The sequence below is a fragment of the Nannobrachium achirus genome (assembly GCF_963921795.1).
Source record: "Nannobrachium achirus genome assembly, chromosome: 3".
Taxonomy (NCBI): domain Eukaryota; kingdom Metazoa; phylum Chordata; class Actinopteri; order Myctophiformes; family Myctophidae; genus Nannobrachium; species Nannobrachium achirus.
In genome coordinates, this window is record NC_137812.1 from 46,951,381 (window position 1) to 46,977,188 (window position 25,808).

General features: G+C 44.2%; 1 protein-coding gene across 5 annotated transcripts in view; it reads right to left on the bottom strand.

Moving 5' to 3' along the window:
* The window catches only part of LOC308281138 (nuclear factor 1 X-type-like), a gene marked incomplete at its 5' end in the record, with an annotated part of 171,664 nt that overhangs the window by 144,057 nt on the left and 1,799 nt on the right, over positions 1 to 25,808 (bottom strand). For 4 of the 5 annotated variants that reach the window (XM_080721235.1, XM_080721234.1, XM_080721238.1 and 1 more), the window contains one exon: positions 17,268 to 17,351. In XM_080721235.1, coding sequence (XP_080577361.1) covers positions 17,268 to 17,351 — 84 coding nt within the window. Of the gene's footprint in view, positions 1 to 12,689; positions 12,902 to 17,267; positions 17,352 to 25,808 lie in introns of those variants that run through there. The other variant, XM_080721236.1, reaches the window with a different exon arrangement.

Below are 25,808 nucleotides of genomic sequence, written 5' to 3' on the forward strand. Positions count from 1 at the left end.
GCGTGAACACACGGTGTCACGTTAAGACAATAAAAAGACAAATACTGTAAAAGCGCGTCGTAAATCCAAGAGAGGAACGTCGATGTGTCAAGCTAGCTAGCGCTACATGAAAGGCCAGGCTTGCCGCTCTGCCTTTAGGCCTGTACACTCTCATTTCCACTGTAAAGATATGCATGTGAGACAAGCAGGGGTGTTGCACCAAACTCTGGGCCCTGGGTACAAGGGTTCACATTATTTTGTGCTTTTAACTATTGAAAAATAGCAGATATACAAGCTCACAGCGCGGCACCGAGTGCCGCGCTACGAGCTTGTAGATCTGCTATTTTTGAAAAATCGTGAAAACTTGCAGTGCAAGTCTTTGGATATTTCAAGTCCTTCTAAGGTTTTTTTGGAAAAAACCTATGTTTCTATGTCAGTGGTGCTCAAACTTTTTCATGTGAAGGACCCCCCAAAATTATATGTATTTGGCCACGGACCCCCATCTCAAAATATTTAGTTCCAGGGACCCCCCCAGAAGCTAATTTTTTAGTTACAAATGTTCACTTAAAACATAAACATATTCAAATATTTGCACCCATTTTCATGACTTTTCAAAAATAGCAGATCTACAAGCTTGCAGCGCGGCACTCGGTGCCGCACGGCACTCGGTGCCGCGCTGTGAGCTTGTATATCTGCTATTTTCCAATAGCTAAAGTAAAATAATTCCAGGCCCCTCCACCTTGGGCCCTGGTAACTCAGTCCCACTTCCCCCCCCCCCCCCCCCTTGTGACACCCCTGGAGACAAGGCTTCTCCATAGATATTATTTCTCCGGATCGGCTCTGGATGGAAGCACAGCGGGGGTTGCCATGGAGTTTTGGTGCCATTGAAAAACAAAACAACACAAGTTAATTTGATTTCCATTTTCAAAGTTGTCTAGCTTCAGAAATGGATAAATCAAATTCTCTCTTGTGATTGGGGGGGCCCTCCTTCCCTCCGCACAATCAATCCATTTAGAAAAAGGGTTCTGTCAGCAAAGTTTGATCAAAGTGGTGTGACATTGTTTATACGAGGGTCTGCGCTGCAAATTGGAGTGTTGTGAACTGCAAGTCACTGTGTCTACTCTCTTTCCCCTACCTCCCTCGCTTCTCTCTCTCTCTCTCTCTCTCTCTCTCAAATACACACACAAACACAGACACACAGATATACAGACACACACACACACACACACACACACACACACACACACACACACACACACACACACACACACACACACACACACACACACCCTCTATCTCTCTCACACATGCAGACATATACACACATAAACACACGTTACACACACGCAGACAAAACACACACATACACAGCCCTTTCCGCACTGGTCTCTCCGTCTCTCCCTTTGTGTGCTGCTTGCTCACACAGCTGTGGATATTGCGCTGGGGTTCACTCAAGGTAAAGATATGGTATATTACGCAATGGCTTATAGATTTTTCCACCGCTGGCACACCGCCAGCACTCTCCTCGACGGGGAGAGACGGGGAGGGAGGGAGGGAGGGAGAAGGGCCTGGTGAGGAGCACACTTTGTTCCATAAAGTCTGACTCATTGACTGGATCCAGTGTAGCTGGACAGCTATGGCTGCAGTGTAGACCTGGGCTATGGCTGGACAGTAGCAAATAGGGGCCAAGGAAGGAAGTGTGTGTGTGTGTGTGTGTGTGTGTGTGTGTGTGTGTGTGTGTGTGTGTGTGTGTGTGTGTGTGTGTGTGTGTGTGTGTGTGTGTGTGCGCGTGCGCGCGTCCGTGTAGTCTTGGATTACTATACTTGTGAGGGCCAAATGTCACAAGTATCGTAGAGGAAAGACAAACAGACATTGTGAGAAGCAGTTTCCTGTTTTCTTTTTGTTTCGTTTATTAGGATTAGGCATTTAGAGGTTAGTTTTGTGGTTGGAGTTATGCCTGATTTATACGTCGGTGTCATGCACTGAAAATAGCTGATCTACAAGCCCAAGGGCAAGCCCAAGTATTGTAATATAAAGGCGTGCGTGCGTACATGTGTGTGATGTACATTTACTTTAAATTGTACGTACACTTCCTTTCATGGGAGTAAACATATCGTCTCTGTGGGGTGGAAACCTCATATGTCCAATGCTGTTACTTTTCAAAAATAGCAAAAGGAGCAGATCTACAAGCTCAAAACAGGTCGCTTCGCGCAGTGTTTTGAACTTGTGGATCTGTGATGCTGTAGTATGATCAAGTACTCAGGCATTAATTAAAAAAAAAGATGCATGGTGGATTTAAGACACATACACACATACGGACGAATTTGCACAAGCCAAGCCTCTGTGTTCATTTAACCCTGATTGTAAAAAATGGTACAAGTTGCATGAATTAGATGTTTAGTAGTAGGCTATTTCAACCATCTCTCCCTCAGGCAATATGGGATGTGACTGATCTATATTGGTCTGTCTTTCTTACACACACACACACACACACACACACACACACACACACACACACACACACACACACACACACACATTGTGCAGTGCAAAAAATAAATGACCTTTGCCGGTTATTCATCACAGCAGGGTGCACTGCTATTGGCGGTAGATCCAATGTGTGCGTATCAACTATATGATCTCATTCCCTATGCTCTATAGATATATATGGATATATAATAATCAAACCAGTGGGCAAGCCTATACGTGCAGCATAATCATCAGTCTCCATACTGGCTACATTTATTCATACAGGCCAACACTATTTTTTCTTCAAGCTCAAGTTAAACTTTGATTCCTGCTGATTATGCAAGGCAGTCATAACAAGTTTTTTATTGCACTGTCAAATTGTCTCAAGAAAAAAGGAAAGACATGAATATTAGGGATTGGAGCGTGCATGCGGAGGAGACATCTCAGTGGAGAGTCGGGTCTTGGAAGAGACAGTTATAGAGTCGCGATCTGGTTTCAATCAGGACGCTTTGCCTGTCAGAATGATTGATCCAACTGCTTCTTGATTTATCCAGCTAGTACGTGACACGCATACAGCGTATATTAATAAAACTGCTGCTCTCATATCGGCAGTCCTGCACACAATTCCCGGCTTGCACAGTAAAGTACTGAGAGTTCATTTGTAGAAATGGGAACCAAATGGACCCTTACGGTTTACGGATGTACTGTAACTCTGAGCGGGTACCCTCGCGGGTCCGTTTGGTTACATTTATGCTCAGGGTTTGACAGCGTATATTTAAGGAGGCAGACATTCAGTTTACACACACAAGCCCTATTGTATTCATGGACCTAATTTTGGGCTAGATCTTCCACACCCGAGCTTTCTCCCTGGTCTTCTAATTGGGCCCTTGATGCTCGACATAGGGTCTACTTCCTCTAATTAGCTATATCTATAGCGTACGGGAGGGTGTATGAATGCATGCATGTGTAAAATCCTCTTTTGAGCGACTCCAAAGTAACTAAGAGCTTTAATTTCACGCTACGCTGCATCAGGTCCATTCAGTGAGGTTGCCGCTGAGAAAAAAACCCCAAAAAGAACGAAAAACACACCAACGGGGTAACGGACGGAGGGGGGAGGGGGAGGAGAGAGAGGGAGAGAGAGAGAGAGAGAGACAAACAACAACAACAACAACAACATCAACAACAGAGGCTCATCCTGGAACAAAGCTGATCCCTCGCTAACCGTTAGGCGACTTCTCTTTCAAAGGGAGCTAATTGAGGAGGTGGAGGAGGAAGAGGTGGAGGAGGAGGAGTGGGATGAAGCGGCTGTAAAGAAGAGGCCCCTTTACAAGCTCCCATCCTGGGATGGCGTCTCGCAGTAGGCTACTTACTTGTGTTTTCTGCTTGTATAGCATGTCGCTGATGTCGGGCAGAAACCTACCTCCATATTTGTTGCGACCGTCAGGTCAGTTACCATGAGGACACTTTTGGCCCCACTCTTATCTCCGGCACCGTTTACCCCTATCCATGCTAAACTTTGCACACACACTCCTTGGCTGGCAAACCACAACCTCCGCCCCCAATTTCTCACATGCCCCTCTTCGAGCACCACCATGAGGTTGCCGACCTGGCGGTCGCTTATCTCCCGATTAGGGAGTCTTACTGGTACTTTTTGTTTTTGGTAAATTAACGCCCTACTTTATTATAGTACAGCATCACACAAAAGCATCAAAAGTAGCAGTTCTACAAGCTCAAAATGCAATGCGTTCTGCTTTACTATAGTAACAGTTTTGGACATATGAGGTTAGGGTAACCGGTCTTCTCGCCAAAAATCCAACTCGCCAAATTGTCCACACTCATTGGGCAGGCTTGTCAATGCTCCTGGATTTGCCAGGACGATTGGCAATTACATCTACTATGTTAAATATTTTCTGGGGGAGGACCCCCAGATGAGAAGTCATTATTAAGGATGTCTTACTTTGCTTCAGTCATCAAATCTGTACACCTAAATTTGGCATTTTAAGGCTGAAATTGTACCCATGCTAGTAAAGCAAGCCTGATAAAAGTATCAAACATGCACAAAATTCAACAGAACACAGGAAAATATATCTGTTAAGAAGTTTTGGGGGAAGGACCACCAGAACCCTGTTGGGGAGTTCCGTGCACCCCCTAAAAAATAAATCTCCTGGATTCTCCTGGACTGACAGTCCAATGTTGACAACCCTGCTCATTATAGCAAGTTGATTTGGCGAGTTGGAAATTTGGCGAGTGGACCTGTATTCGAGGTTAGCACCCAACAGAGACGATATGTCAGTGGTTCCCAGACATGTATTTGGCCCACGGACCCCCATCTGAAAACGATTTTGTGCCAGGGAACCCATATGAGAATTTTTCTAAGGTTTTTCAAACATAGCTGATCTACAAAAAGTGTTAAAGTGCTTCAACTGATTTTGATGCTATTAACTTATGGGGACCCTGTGGACGCCCCCCAAGGACCCCCCGGACCCCACTTTGAGACTCACTGGTATCTGTTCAGCCCACGCAACAATGACACAGCTGTTACGGTTGTTTGTAGTTGCTACATCTAAAGGTTCTTACAAACACGGCATATGAATTCATAAAACCCACCTAATATTGCCACGTTTAGATTATCAACGTTTTGACAGACGATGCGAGTTTGACTGATGATGCTGTACTAGTGGCATCAATACGGTCGTCATGGCACCGTAATAAACTGATGGACAAATATGTGTGCGCTCCCGCAAAAGTGTCTCTTTGAGCGTTTGAGTGTCTTCTCCTCTGGTGATGAATGCTGGTACAGCCTCAACTGAATGACATTATCCCGGTATTGACCGTTCAGCACGCTGAAGTGATTAAGACTCAGTTCTTCCCCCGCCATATGTCTGTCTATCTCTAACATACGAGAGTGTTCTGTCACATTTTGTCTGCGAGAGTGTGCGTGTGTGTGCAAGTGTGCGTGTGTGTCCGTGCACACACATACACGTGTGTGCCATGTGGCTCGGTAGCCACAGCTATATCATAGACCACCATAAGACAGCTGTGGGGGCCGCCTGCTACCACTGGCCACAGATCATCCTAATCCACTAGGAAGTGTGGATGGGGTGTACACATTGTGTGTGTGTGTGTGTGTGTGTGTGTGTGTGTGTGTGTTTGTGTGTGTGTGTGTGTGTGTGTGTGTGTGTGTGTGTGTGTGTGTGTGTGTGTGTGTGTGTGTGTGTGTGTGTGTGTGTGTATCCTGTACAAAGACACATACACCCTTGGACATGACATACACATGCGCACATACATATGCCCACATTTATATATGCAGAGACACGTATGAACGTGCGTGCGCGCGCTCTCTCACACTCACACACACACACACACACACACACACACACACACACACACACACACACACACACACACAAACACACACACACACACACACACACCAGTATCTAGAGGACGGCTACCTATTATCCTGTGCCGCTGATTACCTCGGTAAACCATGACAAATCCATTTTCCATGGGCAGTCAGGAACACTGCACAGATAAGAGATGAGTAGAACAGAGTGTTGGATTCCACCCATATCCAAGAAGAACTGCCACACACACACACACACACACACACACACACACACACACACACACACACACACACACACACACACACACACACACATGCACGTGCTCGCGCACCATCCCAGATTCCCTAAGGACAAGCAGGACTTTGCTTGGGCCTTTGTGTGACAAAAAGCTTAGAAGTAGCTTCCCTAAACACGGCCCCTGCAAATGGACATAATATTAATTATATAAATCTATGTGTACATGAATCCTAGTGTGTCCCTATTCTGTCATAATAGAACTTTTGGACAAAATAAATGAACATTTAGCTAAAACAGCACTGTGAGCTTGTAGATTGGCTGTATTTTTGGTGTATAATATTGTTTGTTTTGTCATTTGTATTTTTCTTTTCCACTGCACTTGATGCTTTGGCAATATTGTAATTGTTACAGTCATGCCAATAAAACTATTTGAATTTAATTTAATTGAATAGTAACACACGGATAAAGCCACTCTAAGGAGACGGTGTCACCACCGCTCAAAAAGGAGGGAGCAGTGTCATTGGCTAGAAGGACCACTGTTTGTCAATGTGTGGCCCGGGGACCACACATGGATAACTCTGATAGTGCACGAATGGAACCAAATGGACCCTTACAGGTCTGTAACTCTGATAGTGTACAAATGGAACCAAATGGACCCTTACAGGTCCATAACTCTGATAGTGTACAAATGGAACCAAATGGACCCTTTACAAGTCTGTAACGCTCACGTCCCAGGGATAACTCATTGTACATTCAGACGGTAAGCCGTCCATTTGGTCCGCTGGTGGTCCCTGGACCACACATTGAGAAGCAGTGGTCTAGACCCCGGGGGTCCCCGGTCAACGATAGGGTTTAAGTGGTGGAAACACTATTGTGCTGTGGTGTGACTGTCACTGCTGTGGTCTCAGCACCCCCCCCCCTCTCTCTCCCTCCCCCTTCCCTTTGTCCTGCTATCCACCACTGACCACCAGCTCCATAGCCCGGGGCCTGCAGCACCCTAGCCGCGGACGCAGTCAGTCCGCCTGCAGCAGAGAAGATAAATAAGTCAAAAGAACCAGCGTACCTCCGGGCTTTGCCCCGGCCGTTCCTGCTTGCCTGGCATCCAGGTTGGCATGGGCACTCTTGCCTTCCCCAAACCGATCCGCTACACCAAATCTATATCCTCATTCCCAGTACCTTGTGTCAGACCTAACGGCTCAGCGGGCCAGAGGCGTGAGTGTGTGTGTGTGTGTGTGTGTGTGTGTGTGTGTGTGTGTGTGTGTGTGTGTGTGTGTGTGTGTGTGTGTGTGTGTGTGTGTGTGTGTGCAGGGACGTGCAGAGAATGTTAGAGAGGCATGGGCTGAAATTTCTAAAAGGGCCTTTTGGTGAAAATATTGAAAATAGCAGACCAGCACGACGCAAGCTTGGAGGTCGGCTATTTTCGGTACTTGATATCACACTAAACTAAGCATAATCAAGTCAATACTGGATATGTGGCGTAACGGCATGGATTTCTACACAGAGAGGGCAATTCTTTCAACATAAGATGCTGCATTCAAGTTCAGGAGGGTTTGGACAAGGCAATTCTCTTGAATGCTGCCTTCAGGTATGGCATGGAAAGAGGGCATTTGCATTTCTTTCACCATAGTAAAAACGGCATTCATGGTCTGGAGAGGGAACTTTTTACAGACGGATTAAAGGGCAGGGGCTCAAACCCCCATTTGATGTCTATGCGTGTATGTGCCTGTGCGTGTGTGCGTGTGTGCGTGTGTGTGTGTGTGTGTGTGTGTGTGTGTGTGTGTGTGTGCTCGCATGCGTGTGTGCGTGCGTGCGTGCGTGTGTGTGTGTGTGTGTGTGAGAGCGCACCACGTACACTGTGGAAAGTAATGCCGACAGGGCCTTGTATGTTACCAGATCAGTCAAGCCCACCTCGGCTTACACCGGCACTGCGCGGCCACCGCTGTCCGGTCCCAGTGAAACCAGAACCTAGAACTGACGCAAGAGTGCCATCGGGCCAAGCCAGGGAAGGAATAGGACACACAAACACAAACAAACTTGACAGTCAGGTGCTGATGGCTGGCCTCGGAGGGGTGATGTAAGTTTTTGCAATAAATCAAGTGAACGGGCCTCTTTGACGGGGGATTTTTGAGCATGACATAAAATGTATTCAAAAGAGGAATATTAAAAAGGGAAATAATCCTACGTGCGCAATGGAATGAAAGAACAATAATAGGTTAATGTAAACTGTGTGCATGAATGGCACATGCACATTCATGGTAGAGTTTAGCTCCTCCAGCACTGATAGGAAATGACAGCCCTACTTTTATCTACATCACCAAAGATATTGAGTAAAAGCTTGCTATATATATGCTTAAACTTTGCTACTGCTGCCTGTTATCCTGCTCTTTTTTTTTCTTCTTCTTCTTTTTAATGTCGTGCCAAAATTGCACGGCTGAGTGAATTCCAAGTAGCCAAGCCTATTCATTTGATCTACAAAATCTAAAACACTTAAGAACTGTAAATAATTGGACAGAAGCTCTAATGAAAACAAGCCGAGGCACAAAAATCGATTTGCATCTGAACCAGCCAGCCAACCAACCAACCAACCAACCAACCACACGCAGTAGATAAAGTGTTAAACATTTCTGAGTTGCTGCTGCAGTGCAGAGCGAGGCTTCAAAAGTTGGCAGCGGCCACGAAGACAAACAGGCTCGGCGGCTGCCCAGTGCAGCAGCAGCTCTCTCTCTTTCTCTCCCTCCGTATAGAGCAGCATACATCTCATTTGGATAAGGGGACATACATAATATTCCCTATCAAAAAACACACCACATTAATGTTTTAATTAACGACAGCGACGCGACCTTTAACCGCATAAAAAACTTTATGCAAATGAAGTGCATCCTCCTACCTACGGACGGTCCTCCGGATACGTTGACGTGCAGCCTGTGGTAAAAGGCTCGCATGGAGGCTCACATTTGGCTGAGGACGCCGCGCGTCCATTATGAGCGACGTGCGCGGGGCCGTCACCTTTTACCGCTGCATGCAGCCCCGCACTGTGAGGCGATTCCAACAAAGCTTTTATCATCAAATTCAACATTAATAACACATCACCATTGTTTAGCCTACACATCGCCCACTAGCTTTTTGCTTCTTCTCGCTTCTGATTTGTAAATTATTTACATACAGGCAGAAGTTTGGATCGCAATAAAATAAAATAAAAAAGACTAAATGGAAATATGGAATCATCATGAGACTAGAGAAATTATGGTAGCTATACATTCCGGAGGAATGCCAGCATCGTGCGCGGTTGTGGACACACACACACACACACACACACACACACACACACGGGGGGATATGCACGCACACGCATCAGAGGTCATTTTAAAATAAACCAGACAGATTATAAAGGCGTAGGTCTATATCACGTAGTATATGAGGTGGTGGTGACATTCAAGAGGCAAATAGGCCTATGAACAACACTTAAAAATGAAAAAGTACATTCCTTTTGACAATCTTCGCATGGCAGCCAGGCTGCTATAGGCTGGCTACCCTAACACATATTACATATTTAAACTGCGTAGGCCGAGTAGCCTATCGAGATGAAACCATATTATATACGGGCTTGTTCTATAGTTGTACTCTATCAGTCATAAGAACCATAGTGTCATCATAACAGCAGCCTAACTAGATCAATGTAGTGCGCATATGGACAGCATGCGCGCACGGGCCGCCGAGAGGATCTGTTGCCAATTAATTTTAATTAATGGAAAGAAATGGAAACTCAGCGCGGACCTCTCTGCCTCATACAACTAAAGCTTGGAAAATTATCTACACTCAATATGCAGAATAGGCTGCTGGTGGTGGACTCGCTCTTTTCTGGAGCGCTTCAAATGGCCTATATCAGAAATGCTAGAATCACATATAATACCCCAAAAATAACAACAACAAATATTAAGACACAAGAAGGGAGCAGGGATTCTGAAGGAATGTGAATATATTTGAGTGTTGTTTTGATGTAGGCAGCCCATGCGACAGCATGGGGTTGAGATGCGGAGCTGGCACGAGGCTTGTGCCCTAATTCTCGCATGAAGCATGCGGCAAGCCGAGTCCTGTTTTTACTTTCTAAAAATCTATCTTGATATCATTACAGAAAAAGGCTGCGAGCACAGGATCGACCACACCACGCACACGATCATATTAACCCTAAACCCCCATCCATACCATAATATACTGTACAGCCAGATCACTTGACGGAGCCAAAGGCCGCTTATAGGCGCTGAGACATGTTTGCATTTTTTCCCTCCAAACCACCTATAAGAGTATATATATCACTTCATTGCCACTGGACACAGATTTATTAATTGTAGATCATAATAAATATAATCATAACAATATTATGATGCTTTTTGTAGGCAAAGGGGGTTCAGCAGAATAAAACCATAGAGACGCGTCCGCAGGCCGTGACCTCTCTCGAGCTGTAGGCCTGTTTACTGTAGCCTATGGCTATAGTTTGCAATAAAGACAAACACTCCAAGAAAACCGAACAGAATTTAATATTAAGATTGAATAATAATGCAGTTTGAAAGCCTTTCAGAAATGACATGTCTGCCGTTAGATTATTATAGCCTAAGCCTTACATAGGGCTTATAATATATTGGCTTAAACCTGACAGGCTATTGATAAATACCTTAAATAAAACAAACAGGTTGTCTGGAAATTAGAAAATGGCAAAAGATTTAAAAAACCGAAGAGTAAAAATATATAGCCTATATAAAAAATATAGCTAAATGCGGGAGGGACAGAGCCATGCAGCGGGTTAGATGCAAAGCCTCCGCTTCGTTCGAGCTGCTCTGTTAACTCCGTCATAACCTGCCATATAGCCTCCCTACTGCACAACACACGGAGATGATAAAAAAAATATCAGAAAAGTTACTAGTTATGATTTATGAATAACGTGTAAAGCTGCTCAATCATGGACAAATCCAGATGAAAATCTGTTGACCTTTCCAGCTGCAGCCAATGCGCCCGTGGCCACGATTAGTTAAAATATAAAAAGACATTTCACTAAAACGAGGCGTATTTTCCCCCCACAGACAAATATATAAGAAGCGACCGATTTCAAAATAGACTACTGTCTAAATAATGATGCGTGACTCCACCAGGGTCAAAGGGCCTATCGCCCCAACAGGCCTGTTTGCTATTTTCCTTGCGTAGGCAATTAAAGTACAAAAAAACTATTTATAGGCTATTGTATTTTATCCGACAGTGTAGCTTATGTAGGCTATACCTCAATTCATCACCTTAAACCATGCAGCTTATAATAGACTCATTTTTTTCTGGGTATAATCGAGCGGCCTGCATGCGAGGTTGCGAGCTATAACACGGCTCAGAAAATACTCTGACGACTGCACGACTCATGTCATATAGAAAAGGCAATAAATATAACCTCTTTGTGGCCTGTTAAATAGTACACTAGTCTAGTTCCCAAACAGTGCAGGGGTCGGGACCCATTTGTGGGTGACAGAGCAATTTGTATGGGTCAAGAGTCGAGAAAAGTCCCATTTCATTTTCCTACAAAAAAATAAAATATGCCTGTCAAAAGATGGAAAATCTTTTGAAATATATACATTTTTTTAAAATAAAAGTAAGAATGTTATGAATGTTCAAGCAACAGACAAACACGTTTTAGAAATTCCATAAATAAAATATAATAATAATTAAGAAGTGAAAATAACCGATCTACAGGCTCTCAGTGCAGCGCAAATGACACGCTGTGAGCTTGTAGATCTGCTATTTTCACTAGTTTAGGTCCGGGCGAATGTCTCATTTCTCTTTTTGGGTCACGGACGGTAGGCTATTAGGGGCTAAAAGGTTTGGGAACAGTTTACCAACCTAACTGTATCAGTCTATCATAAGCTCACCCTCCCCACACTCGCGGCCTTCAACAAGCCATCAAAATGCGTGAAAAAAATCAAAATAAAATATCAGTTTTACTTCGAGAAGGAAGAGAAGAACCTGCGTTACTCGGGGAACCACATGCATGTGGAGCGTTTTAAACGTGCTGCGGAGCGGAGCCTCCAGCGCCATCCACGCTGAATGTGAGCCACTGACAGCCACACACACACACCTCCATAACAAACCCTATACACCAGAAACCACCCCAGTATAATCTGCACTGCCGTCACATTACACAGGTCGATCTTTGGTGATCATAACGTGTGTGTCCTGTGTCGATACATAATATCATCCAGCAATTAGTTGACAAATGTCATGGGGCGCAGAGTGAGACCTCCCTTCCCTTCCCCTCTCGCCCAAAGCTCTTCTCTCTTCCCCTCGTTTTATATCAAATAGATTCGGGAGAAGCGCCATTTTCTCTTCAAACCATGTGCAATGAAACGCATAAGAAATCCCTGTTGGAGATCTGCCATCAGAGACGGGGCAGAGGGAGAGAGAGAGAGAGAGAGAGAGAGAGAGAGCGGGAGAGGAAGGCTAAACACTGTCTGTCGGAAAAGAGCGGATCGTTAAAAAAAGCTCCTAAAACGCAACAAATGACATGCAGGCAGCGCCGCGCGGAGACATTGTAACAACATCGTAACGACACCGTAACAACAACAAGCCCGAAGGCAACACCGGAAAAGCGCGAGAGAGAAATAAAAGAGTGGTTTTCTTTACCTGTGTCAAGCAGTACGGGGAATACATCGTTATTCTAGAGGTGGAAATGAAAGTTGTTGCTAAAGTTGGATGGAAGTTCGCTGCGGTGCTGCATTGCAAAGCGCTCTCACTCTCGCCGTCCCCACTTGCTCGCTCACTCCATGTCCATGCCGCACACACACGCACACACACTCTCTCACACACACACTCTCTCTCTCACATACACACACACTCAGCCGCTAACCCCGCCTCGCTAAAAGTGAAAGCTGCGGACAAACTTTGAGGGAAAGTTTCTCCGCTCTCTCCCTCGCTCTCTCTCCCTCTCTCTCTCCCTCTCTCTCTCTCACTCTCTCACTCCCTCTCTGAAATATTCACCGCCGCGCTCAAATCAGCGTGAAGTTATAGGCTTCATGGCGCTATGATTGGCTTTTCTGGTTTACTTCGATACTTTGAAAAAGTAATAGCTGTGTGTTAAAATGACTCACTGCACTGTCAGTAATTTTACTCTCCCTCTGATAGTGAACAAACGCAACCAGATGGACCCGCTATGGGGTCCTTATGTACAAGCATAGGCTACAACTGAACGCTGGACTTCTAAATAATAAAATGAATAGCAACAATGCAGTAATAGCAACAATTCAGCCACTTCGATTATTACCACATTGATAGTTGATCGGCCTGTATTAAATGCGTTATGCGTGCCTTTAGCCTACATGTCAGAGGGGTGCATTAAGTCTCATTATATTCTCTATGACACTCCCATCCACTTTGTGCCAAGTTTAGCCCCAGCAATAGATTCAATTTGACAATATATGCATCCAGGAGAACCAAACTGTATAAAATATTAGCCCTTGATTATTTCCCCTATAAATCACTGCTGGATTTGGCTAAAAAAGCAAATTAAATATAGTGTAAAAGTATAAGTATTTTTTCTTATATGTCCTATATACGGTATGTGACTCTCGATTGGGTTCTGCAGTGACCTTTTTTAAAACCAGAAGGTGTTTATTCAAGCTTGTTCAATTGTGATGCGTTGTGATAACGTAGCTTTTCCCTTCCGTTGTAATGAGGCTGAAGTCAATTTACTGTAGATAATGGAAAGCTGATCTGGTACATTATGTCTTCTATTATATGGAAGCAATACATTCTGTTTCTAATCAGCATTGGCTCCGTCCCTGCTCTTCAGCTTAATCAATCTCCCATATATGCAGGCAGAGTGCCTGCAATTAGACACTATTCTCTTGTGTGTGTGTGTGTGTGTGTGTGTGTGTGTGTGTGTGTGTGTGTGTGTGTGTGTGTGTGTGTGTGTGTGTGAGACTGTGTGTGTGTGTGTGTGTGTGTGTGTGTGTGTGTGTGTGTGTGTGTGTGTGTGTGTGTGTGTGTGTGTGTGTGTGTGTGTGTGTGTGTGTGTGAGAGAGACGTGCGTGTGTGTGCATATAATGCAATGTCTTGGAGGGAAATTTTAACTGTGTATCATACAAAGGCGGTATGTGTGTGTGTGTGTGTGTGTGTGTGTGTGTGTGTGTGTGTGTGTGTGTGTGTGTGCGTGTGTGTGTGTGTGTGTGTGTGTGCGTGCATGTAGGGGTGCGGTTTTTGGGCTGAAGTCACCCTGAGCAGGGCCGCCAAGTTTCTGAGGCTATATGAAGCTGTGCAGCTTTACGAGACCTCAGCCACACACACACACACACACACACACACACACACACACACACACACACACACACACACACACACACACACACACACACACACACACACACACACACACACACACACACACACACACACACACACAGAAGTACACGGTGCTCAAGTATACACACATCGGCTCAGAGAAAAGGAGGGAAAAGAGAAAAAGGAGAATTACAAAAATAAAGCTGCAGGAGCACTGTAAAATCAGTTGACCTCTGAGAGAGCATAGAAATGGACCCGTAAAGCAGTGTTTCTCAAACTCTAACATTTCAAGGTGTCCCCTTAACTCTGACAGTGTACAAATGGAACCAAATGAACACGTCATTTGGTTCCATTTGTACACTGTCAGAGTTACAGATTTGCATGGACCACTCTAAAGGAACCAGAGTCCCTGGAATCCACTTTGAGAACTATACTGTCGTAAAGGGTCCCCGAGAAAAAAATGACACTCGGTTGGATTTTGGAGTTGAGAGCGTATAGTGTGGAGTCCAGTCCTCTCTCCGTTCCCCCTGTTCGGTCCCCCTCTCCTACAACCACACCCCACCACAGCACACAGTACAAGTCCTCAGCGTTCATTTAACTCAGAGAGTGACCAAATGGACCCGTGGCGAGTCCATTTGGTAACCTTTGTTCACTCTCTTGAGCTTTCAAATTAACACTGAGGATTTTACTGTGCTGGAACCAAAACCCAAAGTTGTTGACCTCCCCTCACTTTCTCTCCAGCTTTTCTCACTTTCTTTCGTTTGTTCCTTCTCCCTTCCTTTCTTTCTTTCTTTCTTTCTTCCTCTTTTGTTTGTAAACACACTCGCCCTCTCTCAAACATCTACTCTTGGGCTCAGGCTCTTTTATTTTAATGTCTTATGACTGTAAACGCTCTATACAATTCAGTCTCGGTTCAATTAAAATCAGCCCAACTCAATTCGTTGTCTTATATGTGCTACTATAAGTATACAGTCTCTCTCTCCATGTGTCTGTCAATCTGTCTCTCCGGCTACATCAAAGTAGAAAGCTTTGTGCTGTGAACTTACGGCTTACCAAAGCTAGAGCCAGGTGCGAGGCCAGCATTGAAGTCCACAAAAACAAGTGAGAAAGAATGGACTTTTCGTAGCACAGTGCATGCTAATGTTAGTTTGAGGTCCACAATGTCTCTTTTTTCACTTCTGCATCTGTCACCTTTTTGCACTATGAAAAATACTGTAAATATATATTTTTTGCATTCCCAAGAGCCTCATCCTTTATCTCGGTCCGTGTGTGTGTGTGTGTGTGTGTGTGTGTGTGTGTGTGTGTGTGTGTGTGTGTGTGTGTGTGTGTGTGTGTGTGTGTGTGTGTGTGTGTGTGTGTGTTCTCCGGATACAGCAACATGAGACATGAATCCCTTCTGCCCACCTCACTGTTCAACCCAGGTGCTTGGCCATAACAATCAAACCAGAACCCCAGCAGGAGTCATGCAGACAGGCGTCTTGTGGCGCTCCTCTCCCCTCAATCCACACCACACTCCCATTCTCCCCCATCCAACTCTGTGATCCAACATCCCTGTATGCATGGCCATCACCTGCAAAAGCCCTCTGAGTGTGCACGGTCTTAGTGGTCTCCGAGACTCAATCTTCCATTAAAAAGCACATGGGAAACCCATATGGCACGTCTAAAGTTAGCATGTTGTGGTCTCCCATTGACACACTGTAGTATGCATACTTTCTGTTTACCATTGCCTGTGGCTAAGCCATTAAATATTGAAAGTGATGTAGCATACTGATACTACCATTAGCATGCTAAATGTGTGAGACAGGTGGTTGAGGCTGCCTCTCAAAACCAAAGAAATATGGGGATGGAAAATGTGTGTAAGTGTGCAGCACAGCATAAATATTGTTTGAATAGACTGTTTATGTGTGCTCAGGGAGGGAATTGCTGCAGTCAGAAAGAAATGGCTGACTAGCAATTACAGCCTGACAAGCACATTATATACAATCTATGGGACTGTATGGATCTGTTTGCCCACAAAATGTGTTTACTGCGATGTTTAATGCCTACAGCGTGTTTCTGTGCATCTACCTTATGCATACCGTATCTTATTCTAAAGTCTCTGCGTGAGACCAGAGTTAATGGCATTTGTCATTAATATTGACAATTATGAGACAATGTGATTAGAAAACTCTCTCTCTCTCTCTCGTATAGAGAGTATGCGCATGTATAAAGTGAATGGCAAATCGGGTGGCAAATCGAGTGGCAAAGTGGGTTTAACGCCGCTTAACGTTGTTTAATGCAATCAGATAGGACTTTTCTGATGTAATGGCTGTCAAGGCCAGAAAGTCGTTTTTTGCCACTCAGTAGGCGTTCCTGCACACTGTAACCTCCGTATGATGATGCTGTCACACGCATACTCTCTATAGTTTTATAATCACATTGTCTCATAATTTCAAAGTTATATAACACTATAATGTCAAATATATGAACCTAATGGCTTTACAGTATGGGCCAAAAGGACTTTCCTAGTAGAAATCAGGCTGAGAATTCATATTTGACAGCCAACATTGTCCCACACAAATATTTCTTAAAACTTTTGACTAAGTCAAACCTTTACAGTATTAATACCATTTATTCATGTATACAATGAATGAGTGTAAATAGCATTTTAAATCTTAATAAACTAAAGAAATTACTATGGTCCTATTAAAAGGACTGGGCATTTTGGAAATGGTAAGTCTACCAAACCAATACCGGTATGTTGCAGCATTTGTGTGTGTGTGTGTGTGTGTGTGTGTGTGTGTGTGTGTGTGTGTGTGTGTGTGTGCGCGTGCGTGCGTGCGTGCGTGCGTGCGTGTGTGTGTGTGTGAATGTGTGTGTGCGTGTGTGCGCGCACGTGCATGACATGTGCACAATGCACATGCGTGTGTGTGTGTGTGTATATACCCTGTATGTATCAGACACTAGGAAACACTCAGGCATCCCTGGACCTCTGGAAGGATCGTCATTCACCATGTAGGTGTCAGTAGCCTGAAAAACAAAAACAACAACCACAAACACATCAATTATGGACACACACAAAGAATACAGTATATATAGCAACACAGAGATCTGATTAAAAACCTGTGTACTGTCAAATTAGTTTCTCATTCATACTGTAGTCATCGAAATAAAAAGACGTGACAATCAGTTGATTAATAACTCATTTCAACACGATTTCAGGAAGGCAGCTGTACAAACTACACCTGTATATCTTAACGTCTGAGCACACCACCCCCATACAGTCTGTTTTGACTGGATCCCAATACGCTGTACTCAAATATACAGGTATACAAGTACAGTATCTTTTTTAAATCAACTAAAACTATAATTTATTTTATGATATGAAAAGAAGTGAAAAATACAGTATCCACCTTCATGATGGCCATAATCACTCTAATCACATTAGCCACATTAGAGCATCTCTTTAGTGGAGGGTCAGTACGATCTGATCTTTAACCACTGTAACCCCGCTGTCTCTCTTTTGGCAACTGGTACACATTTTACAAAGATACAATTAAATACATGAAAGAACGTTTTTGAAAATAGGGCTTAAACAACTTTCGATAGGATCTGAGGTTTTCACTACTACTACCTCACACCGCTGAAATAATAAAAACGGCACACAACACCTGTTTTAATTTCTTCACAGAAAGTGCCAGTATTAGGGTGGGGGTGGGGGGTGTCACTGTCCGCCAGTAACTCCTGTGCCATAGATCCCTCGTCAGACAGTCTGTAAGTAGTGGTGTGTGTGTGTGTGTGTGTGTGTGTGTGTGTGTGTGTGTGTGTGTGTGCGTGTGTGTGTGTGTGTGTGTGTGTGTGTGTGTGTGTGTGTGTGTGTGTGTGTGTGTGTGTGTGTGTGTGTGTGAGTATGCGCGAGTGTGTGCGTTTGTGTTTGTGTTTGCATTGAGTAGCTTCATTTGTATTCTAAGTCAGGCAGACAGGCAGGCAGGGTTCTGGCAGGGCCCGGAGCTGTGAAATGGGCTCTCCTTGCAGTTCTGCTGTTGATTGGATCAGCCTAACCAACTCTACTTAGCCGATGGGAGCCCAAATCCCACAGCCGCTGTGCCGTTCTGTGAAATCCTATTTCCCCTCACAACTTTCACGGATAGAAAAGCGCGCACACACGTTTGTGCCAGCCCAAAACCCCATGCTGCATTTATTTCAGAAAAAGAAAAAGAAAATTTGCAGCGAGAGAGGGAGAGAGAGAAAAAAAGAAAGTGTACCTGGTGTGTGGAACCGTTTAATGCACACATGCACTCTCATACACAAAATAGATGTATTCTCACATGCACCCCAAAATACACACACACACACACACACACACACACACACACACACACACACACACACACACACACACACACACACACACACACACACACACACACACACACACACACACACACACACACGTGCATGCCACTTGCACAGACACACAGACACAAACCCCATAATAAGAGCCAGACATTGGCAGACCACACAGCCCTGAGTTGTGGTGAAAACAAAGGCTATTCATATCCCTCGCAATGAAAGGTCTGCACAGCTAACTCTTTCTTTCTTTCTCCCTTTCTCTCCCACTCCACTTTTTTTATTACAGATAATCTGTGCTTGCAAACCTTCAATTTTTTTTGGGTTGCTATTGTGCGATTTCTAATCATCTTTATTAGGCCATAAACATGTATTATTTTTTACTGCAAAGGCCTCCAGGCTCTCGAGGGGGCAAACTGTGCCCATTGTTGAGTTGGACGAGGACGACAAAGCCAGGAGGGGAGAGAGAGAGAGAGAGAGAGAGAGAGAGAGAGAGAGAGAGAGAGAGAGAGAGAGAGAGAGAGAGAGAGCATCCAGCTGATAAGGGCGAATCATAGGGTAAGGGATGGGAGATCATACACATACTACACACACACAATTCAGACTACACACACACACACACACACACACACACACACACACACACACACACACACTCATGCAAAAGTCTCTGCCAGTCCACATGTGCTGGATAGAACAACGGCATGTCTGATTGGCCAATGGTCCTATAATGGCTTAGATCCATGGCACCTGTGAGGGGGGTCTATCTATATCTCAGCCCCGAGCCCACTGCCTACAGCCGGACCAAGACACATCAGGTGCACTGAGACCTCTGTGATTGGCTGTTCTGGGGCAGAAACAGAGTCAGGTGCAAGAGCAGAATGCATCTGATTGGTTGAGCCAAACCCAAAAAGCTTCCACAAGGAAAGAGATGATTTTATTGGCTGCCGCCGCCCGGTTTTACTGGTGAATGGGTGTCTGGGTGGATGGCACCGGGACAATGACTGGTGCAATGGGAAGTGCTTGTGTGCGTGAGTGTGTGCGTGCGTGCGTGCGTCTCCCGGGCACACACAGCCTGAGAACAGTACTTAGACACACACAATAGAGAATGTGAGGGACACTGGAATAGACAAAATTATGGTCTTATTTCAATACATTTAACATACAATATACATACGATGGTTATCCTACAGTGTATGTGTAGGATCTGTGATGCAATAGAATGACCGCACTGACAATGAATAATTATTCCTCGCTTCACATTAACCATCCAACCATCTCCAAGGCATTTATATGGATCAGCTATAAAGAAACAGGTGTTAATGAAACCTCAGTCCTATTGTGCAACAGTGAATAACATGAAGGTAATGAATAGGGCTAAACTCTGTTACCTTCCACATGGGAGATGACAACACACGGACTCCCTTTGTAGTAAATCCCTCTCTCCCAAAACTCTAGGCCCCCAAACACTTTCTCCTGAAGCAGGGTATGAATTATATATTGTACTATATATACAGAACATATGCCCGGCCCATATGGCCAGCCCTGAGCGAAAAAATCTCAAAGCCCTGCTTAATTAACATTTTTAGAGGGAAGATTCCGAGGCGGGAGATTGAGTCAGTGACCTATTTGGAGTCCATCCTTCGCCCAATGCAAATGTGTTAATTGCGACAGATTTTTCCCGCATCCACAAATATGCAGGGGACTCGCTACCGCTTTTTTTTCTCTCTCTTCTTTTTGCCTGAACCATCTGATCTGATGCCCTGGTTTATACTTAGTTGCATGCTATTGCGGTGCATCCAAAAATAGCCGTGAGTGAGCTTGTAGATCTGCTAATTTTGGTGTGGGGGTACCGGCACACAACTAAGTACAACTCAGGCTTATGATAGTTGTATATTATGGCAGTGGTTCTCAACCTGTGGGCCGGGGACCCCCAGGGGGGGTCCCCAAATTATTTTTGTGGGGTCCCCAGATGATGTAAAAAGAAATGTCTCACTCAATGGTAAACAAACCAACATAAGTGTATGCAGGGGGGGTATCTGCACATTTATAAAGTGACAATTTAAGGATTTTCAAGACGTTTTAATACCAAACTGGCCAAGCTTTCAAATAAGTAAGCTTTGTTGTGAGCATGTAGATCTGCTATTTTCACAATATTTTTCTGTGGAACCGAGTCACATTAAATGTAATATACCTACAATTCCAAGTGCTTGTCAGGGTGGGGGGTCCTCAGTTCATATATGTTTATTTTGGGGGTCACGGCCTAAAAAGGTTTGAGAACCCCTGGTATATGGATTGATTTTCATGGGAGCTCCAGAAAAATACCATCCTGCTGCCTCCGCTGACAAAGGGAGACTCTCCCGTTCTCACTATCTCACAGTCCCTTCTCTGGCTCCTGCTTTTGTCTTTCTCTCTCTGGGTATATGTTATCCACCATATGGCCAAATTCTTTGGAGGTGAGATCTCCGGAAACCTGCTCACACACTCCCGCACTTGAACCCACACTGCGCGCACGCACGCACGCACGCACGCACGCACGCACGCACGCACGCACGCACACACACACACACACACACACACACACACACACACACACACACACACCACACACACACACCACAGAACCTTGCATATGAAAGTCCCAAATGGTGGAATTTATTCTCAGATGGCTCAATTTTAAAGCATACTAATGGCATCATATCAGTGATCTGTCTCCCTGTCCCTGCACACACACACACACACACACACACACACACACACACACACACACACACACACACACACACACACACACACACACACACACACACACACACACACACACACACACACACACACACACACACACACCATTCGCCCACTTAAACCATGCACTCACTCACTCACTCACTCTCTCTCACACACCTGGTGCAATCCTCTCCTCTTATCCACAAGCCAGTTCTTCAGCCTTAAGGACAGGCATCATGAAAATCCACTACTACTACACCGTCAATGCTGTCAGTTCCTGTTCATAGTGACAGCCATAGACGTTATTGTTACCTTCATGTATTTATTTACTTATTTATTATAATTGCAGGTTTGTGTGGCTTCGGAGTACGTATACTGCCAAGCTAAGGCTCACAAAAATAGAGCTATGTGTGTTAGTTGGGGGTGGGGGTGGGGGGTGGGGGTAACAGGCAACCTGCGTGAGATGGCAGCCACTTCAAACACACCGGTCCCGTACTGGCGATCTGTTCTGCGGTGTGTGAGGGGTGTATGAAAGGGAGAAATGGCCGCCGTGTGAGTCCCTGCCAGAACCACCTCAGGGAGAAATGAAGGGGGGGGGGGGGGGGGGGGGGGGGGTTTCACTCTGGGGGTTGGGGCTGGGGGGGGGGGGGGGGGGGGGGGGGGGGTAAAAGAGAAAACAAGAGAAAAGTGGGTTTTGAAAAAGCAGAGGGAGAGATGGAAGGCGGTGTGCATGGTGTGGCTAATTATTTCACTCTACTTATGGATCTATGCACAGGTTTCCCACTGTCTGAAGTGTGTCAGTGTGTGTGTGTGTGTGTGTGTGTGTGTGTGTGTGTGTGTGTGTGTGTGTGTGTGTGTGTGTGTGTGTGTATGTGAACACGCGCACCTGCGTCTGTGTGATAATGCTTGCAGGAATGCAGGTATCAACTAGCATGAATACATGTTACATAGTAAAAATATCAAGTGTTAATTTCATTCAGAGAGTCTGCAAAATGGAACCATTTAGCTCACTCACAGAGTTAAATGAACACTCTGGATTCTACTGTGTACTAAACCCCTGCACGAGTGCTTGTATGCGGTTGTGCAACAACACCAATCTGTCTCCAAATGAAATAGAAATCCTTTTACCAAAACTGTTACGAAGGTGAACAAGTTCGTACAGAGCCCTTTAGTTGCAGGTCTGCACGGTGACACGCCCAAAGATTCACCCAGCCTGGCAACCTAGCCGTCAATGACTCGTCTTGTTTGACAAGCTGGGCCATAAAGCGTAGCTGTTGGCTAATACTGCTATACACCAAAAGTAATGCTGCACCGTCCATAGGTATAGGGATGGGACGATATGAAAATTTCATATCACGATTATTGTGACAAAAGAAATTGCGATTTGCGATATTATCGCGATAAAACAAAATCCATTATCCTGGGGGCGGAGGCAAAGACATTTGATAGAGAGTGAAAAAAGACTATCAAGTACGTATATTATAAGTACCTTTCCCCAATTATAGAGGGTTTAAGTGGTACCAGATATGCAGCTCGGCAAATAAAAAGGTGAATTGATCCCAGTGCATGACGGAGGACGATATCACGATAAATTTAATCTCCACGATACGATTATCGTGCAGTGTTTTTTATCGCGATAAACGATAATATCATTCGTCGTCCCATCCCTAACCGCTATACACCAGCAGTAATGCTGCACCGTCCAGAGGTTGACATTTTGGTAGTACACACACCAGCCACTCGCATCATACTTTAACTTCAGTGTAATCCAATCCCTCTGACTTCCTACTGGGATCCTTATACAGACACATAGTTAATGGGCAAACCACACTCAGCCAAAGGCCTTGCCACACTGGCTAAGTGCACTTAACAATGAGGTTTGGGGTGGTACAATCGACCCTTTGTGCCCAACAAAGGCTGATCCATGGGGAGATTTCATGTGGTTATGATCCTTATACAGTGGAGTTTACCGCAAAAACCAGAGAGTGTTGAGTTGCTTTGCAAAACATGGACATGGACACAGACCCCCCCCCCCACACGCGTACAAAATGACTCAATGTAGCAGAATGATAGGTTCACTTCAAATATCCCATCTGCTTTCCAGCAAGCTTTGAGACTGTATAAACAAAAAAGTCTACGTAAGATAATTGTATGACAGTGTTCGCACCCAGCTTCTCACAGGTTGCCACTGCTAATAATCCTGCCTTTGATGTGATTGACGGGTTCTGTGGCTGGGAGGTCTGCTCAGCAACAACCACGGTGACTGCAAACCAAGCATTTAAGGTCCATATACCGGAACTTTGTTGTATATGACAAATGCCGGAAATAGTCGATCTACAAGCTCACAGTGCTTCATGATGTGATGTGTTGTTGAGCTTGTAGATCAGCTATTTTCAATATTTTTTGAATTATTATTATTTTAATTGGAACATGTTTAACAGTTGTTTAAACATGTGCCACAATAGGGTTAATGTGGTTAGATTATAGGGCCACAATCAAAACAAAAGCGGTATTCTAATAACAATTTCAATCATGCGCTGTCTAATAGTCACAAGCAATGCAGACAATAATTTATCAGATTGGTCAAGTGACACCTCAAATATTGTGAGATGACATTTACAGTAGACTTATTTGGGGCTTTTGCAGGTGGCAAACAGTCACAATAATCAAGCAGTATTTTTTCTTTTCTTTTTTTGGCAGGTGTCCGCAAGCACATGAGAAATGCTGCCAATATTCAAAAGCACATAATCTTTGTGTTTACTGTGTCTCGCTTACAGAAAGCATTTAAAACATGTCATTTCCCTGGGAGACAAAAATCAAAGCTGGTTGATGCATATAGGTTGCATGGTTTTCACTGTATGTTCTGTGCAGTGAAGTCCCCAAATAGTTTTATTCAAATGTAGTTTTAGCCATTAGAGATGATTACAACGTTTCTAAAGACTCTCGTTTCAAATTAAGTGACATGCATTAAAGTTGGGTAAAGTCTAGTAAAACCATGTTCTGTAATTTATATGTAATTCATTTGTATAACACGGCTGGGTATAAGGACAACCGGGCACAAGGAATTGATTTAAAACTCCCTGTAACATCTTGTTGCCTGGACATCAGCATAATTATTTTGTCATGCATGATCACATGAATATGTTGCTGCCCCTCTTTATCACAAAATAGTGCATCATGCACCTTAACAACAGGTCAATCAATTAAGAACCATTAACTTACTTAAAATATATTTCAGAAGTGGGAGAGGCACAAATCAGGTCTGTTAATAATGGTGTTTAAGATATATGACACGTTATGGTGATTAATGGTATATACTGTAAAATGTGTGATAATTTAACTCTGAAAGCTAAATTAACACTGAGCACTCATAAGTACCTTTTACACAGACACTATTATCTCTCTAGGCTTGATCCTAGTGGAATACAGTTATATTTAAACAATCTTATCACAAGCTAATGTTATGTCTATGTTATTATAATGCGATTGGATTACAGCAATATATATCACTGGGTAGTGGGTAGTCGTAGCACTAGAAACATCATCAAGAATGACATATAATTCGTGAATAGGCTATATGAGCTTACACTGAATTTGTATTTATACATTTTAGTAGGGCTATAGGCTATGATGACACTATCTAAATAAACGATATCAGTGATAAAATGAAATACTAGGACACTCAGTTAGCTATGTATCGACTATATGATCTATATAAACATAGAAATAGTCGAGAGCAAAGTTAGCCTATCCTAACCACGACACACACACGCACGCACGCAAGTGTCATCATCAACGCAATTAGTGCTGAAAAAATAAAATACATGTAAAAAGAATACAAATTAAATAAAGGTAGCCAAGTTCAGGCAGCGACGAAAGGGAATGGGGAGAAAAAATATCTCCAACATAATGAGAATAAACAGTATAATATCTCCTGTTGAAATCACCAAACACATGTAGCCTATCTTAGGTCGAGCACAAGCACAACCGGCCGCCCCAGCACAGATAAAACAGGCTGTCGTCGCGTGTGTTTTATTCCGTTTGATCTGCAGGCAGCGCGGAAAGAGAAAGACGGTCAAGCGCTTTCTATAGGGCCACTCATGCACGCTCCTGCAATCAATTAGGCTTGCATATTGTTAACTCATCAGCGAGGGCAAATTAAATTAAATAGGCAAGTGGTACATGCATGGTTTTATGCTTTCAGTTTCATGAGTCTTAAAACTAAATACAAATCAGGCCTATCTGCTCGAGTTGGGCTTACGTTCTTTTAAAGAGCAAGAACAACAACTGCAGTTGTCAAAACATGAAATTATTACCCTACAAATAGGCGACATACCTGCACCAGAAATACGTTGTTGAGGTGTGGGCAATGTGTCAGAAACTATTGCCTAATCAGCAAGTCTAATGAAT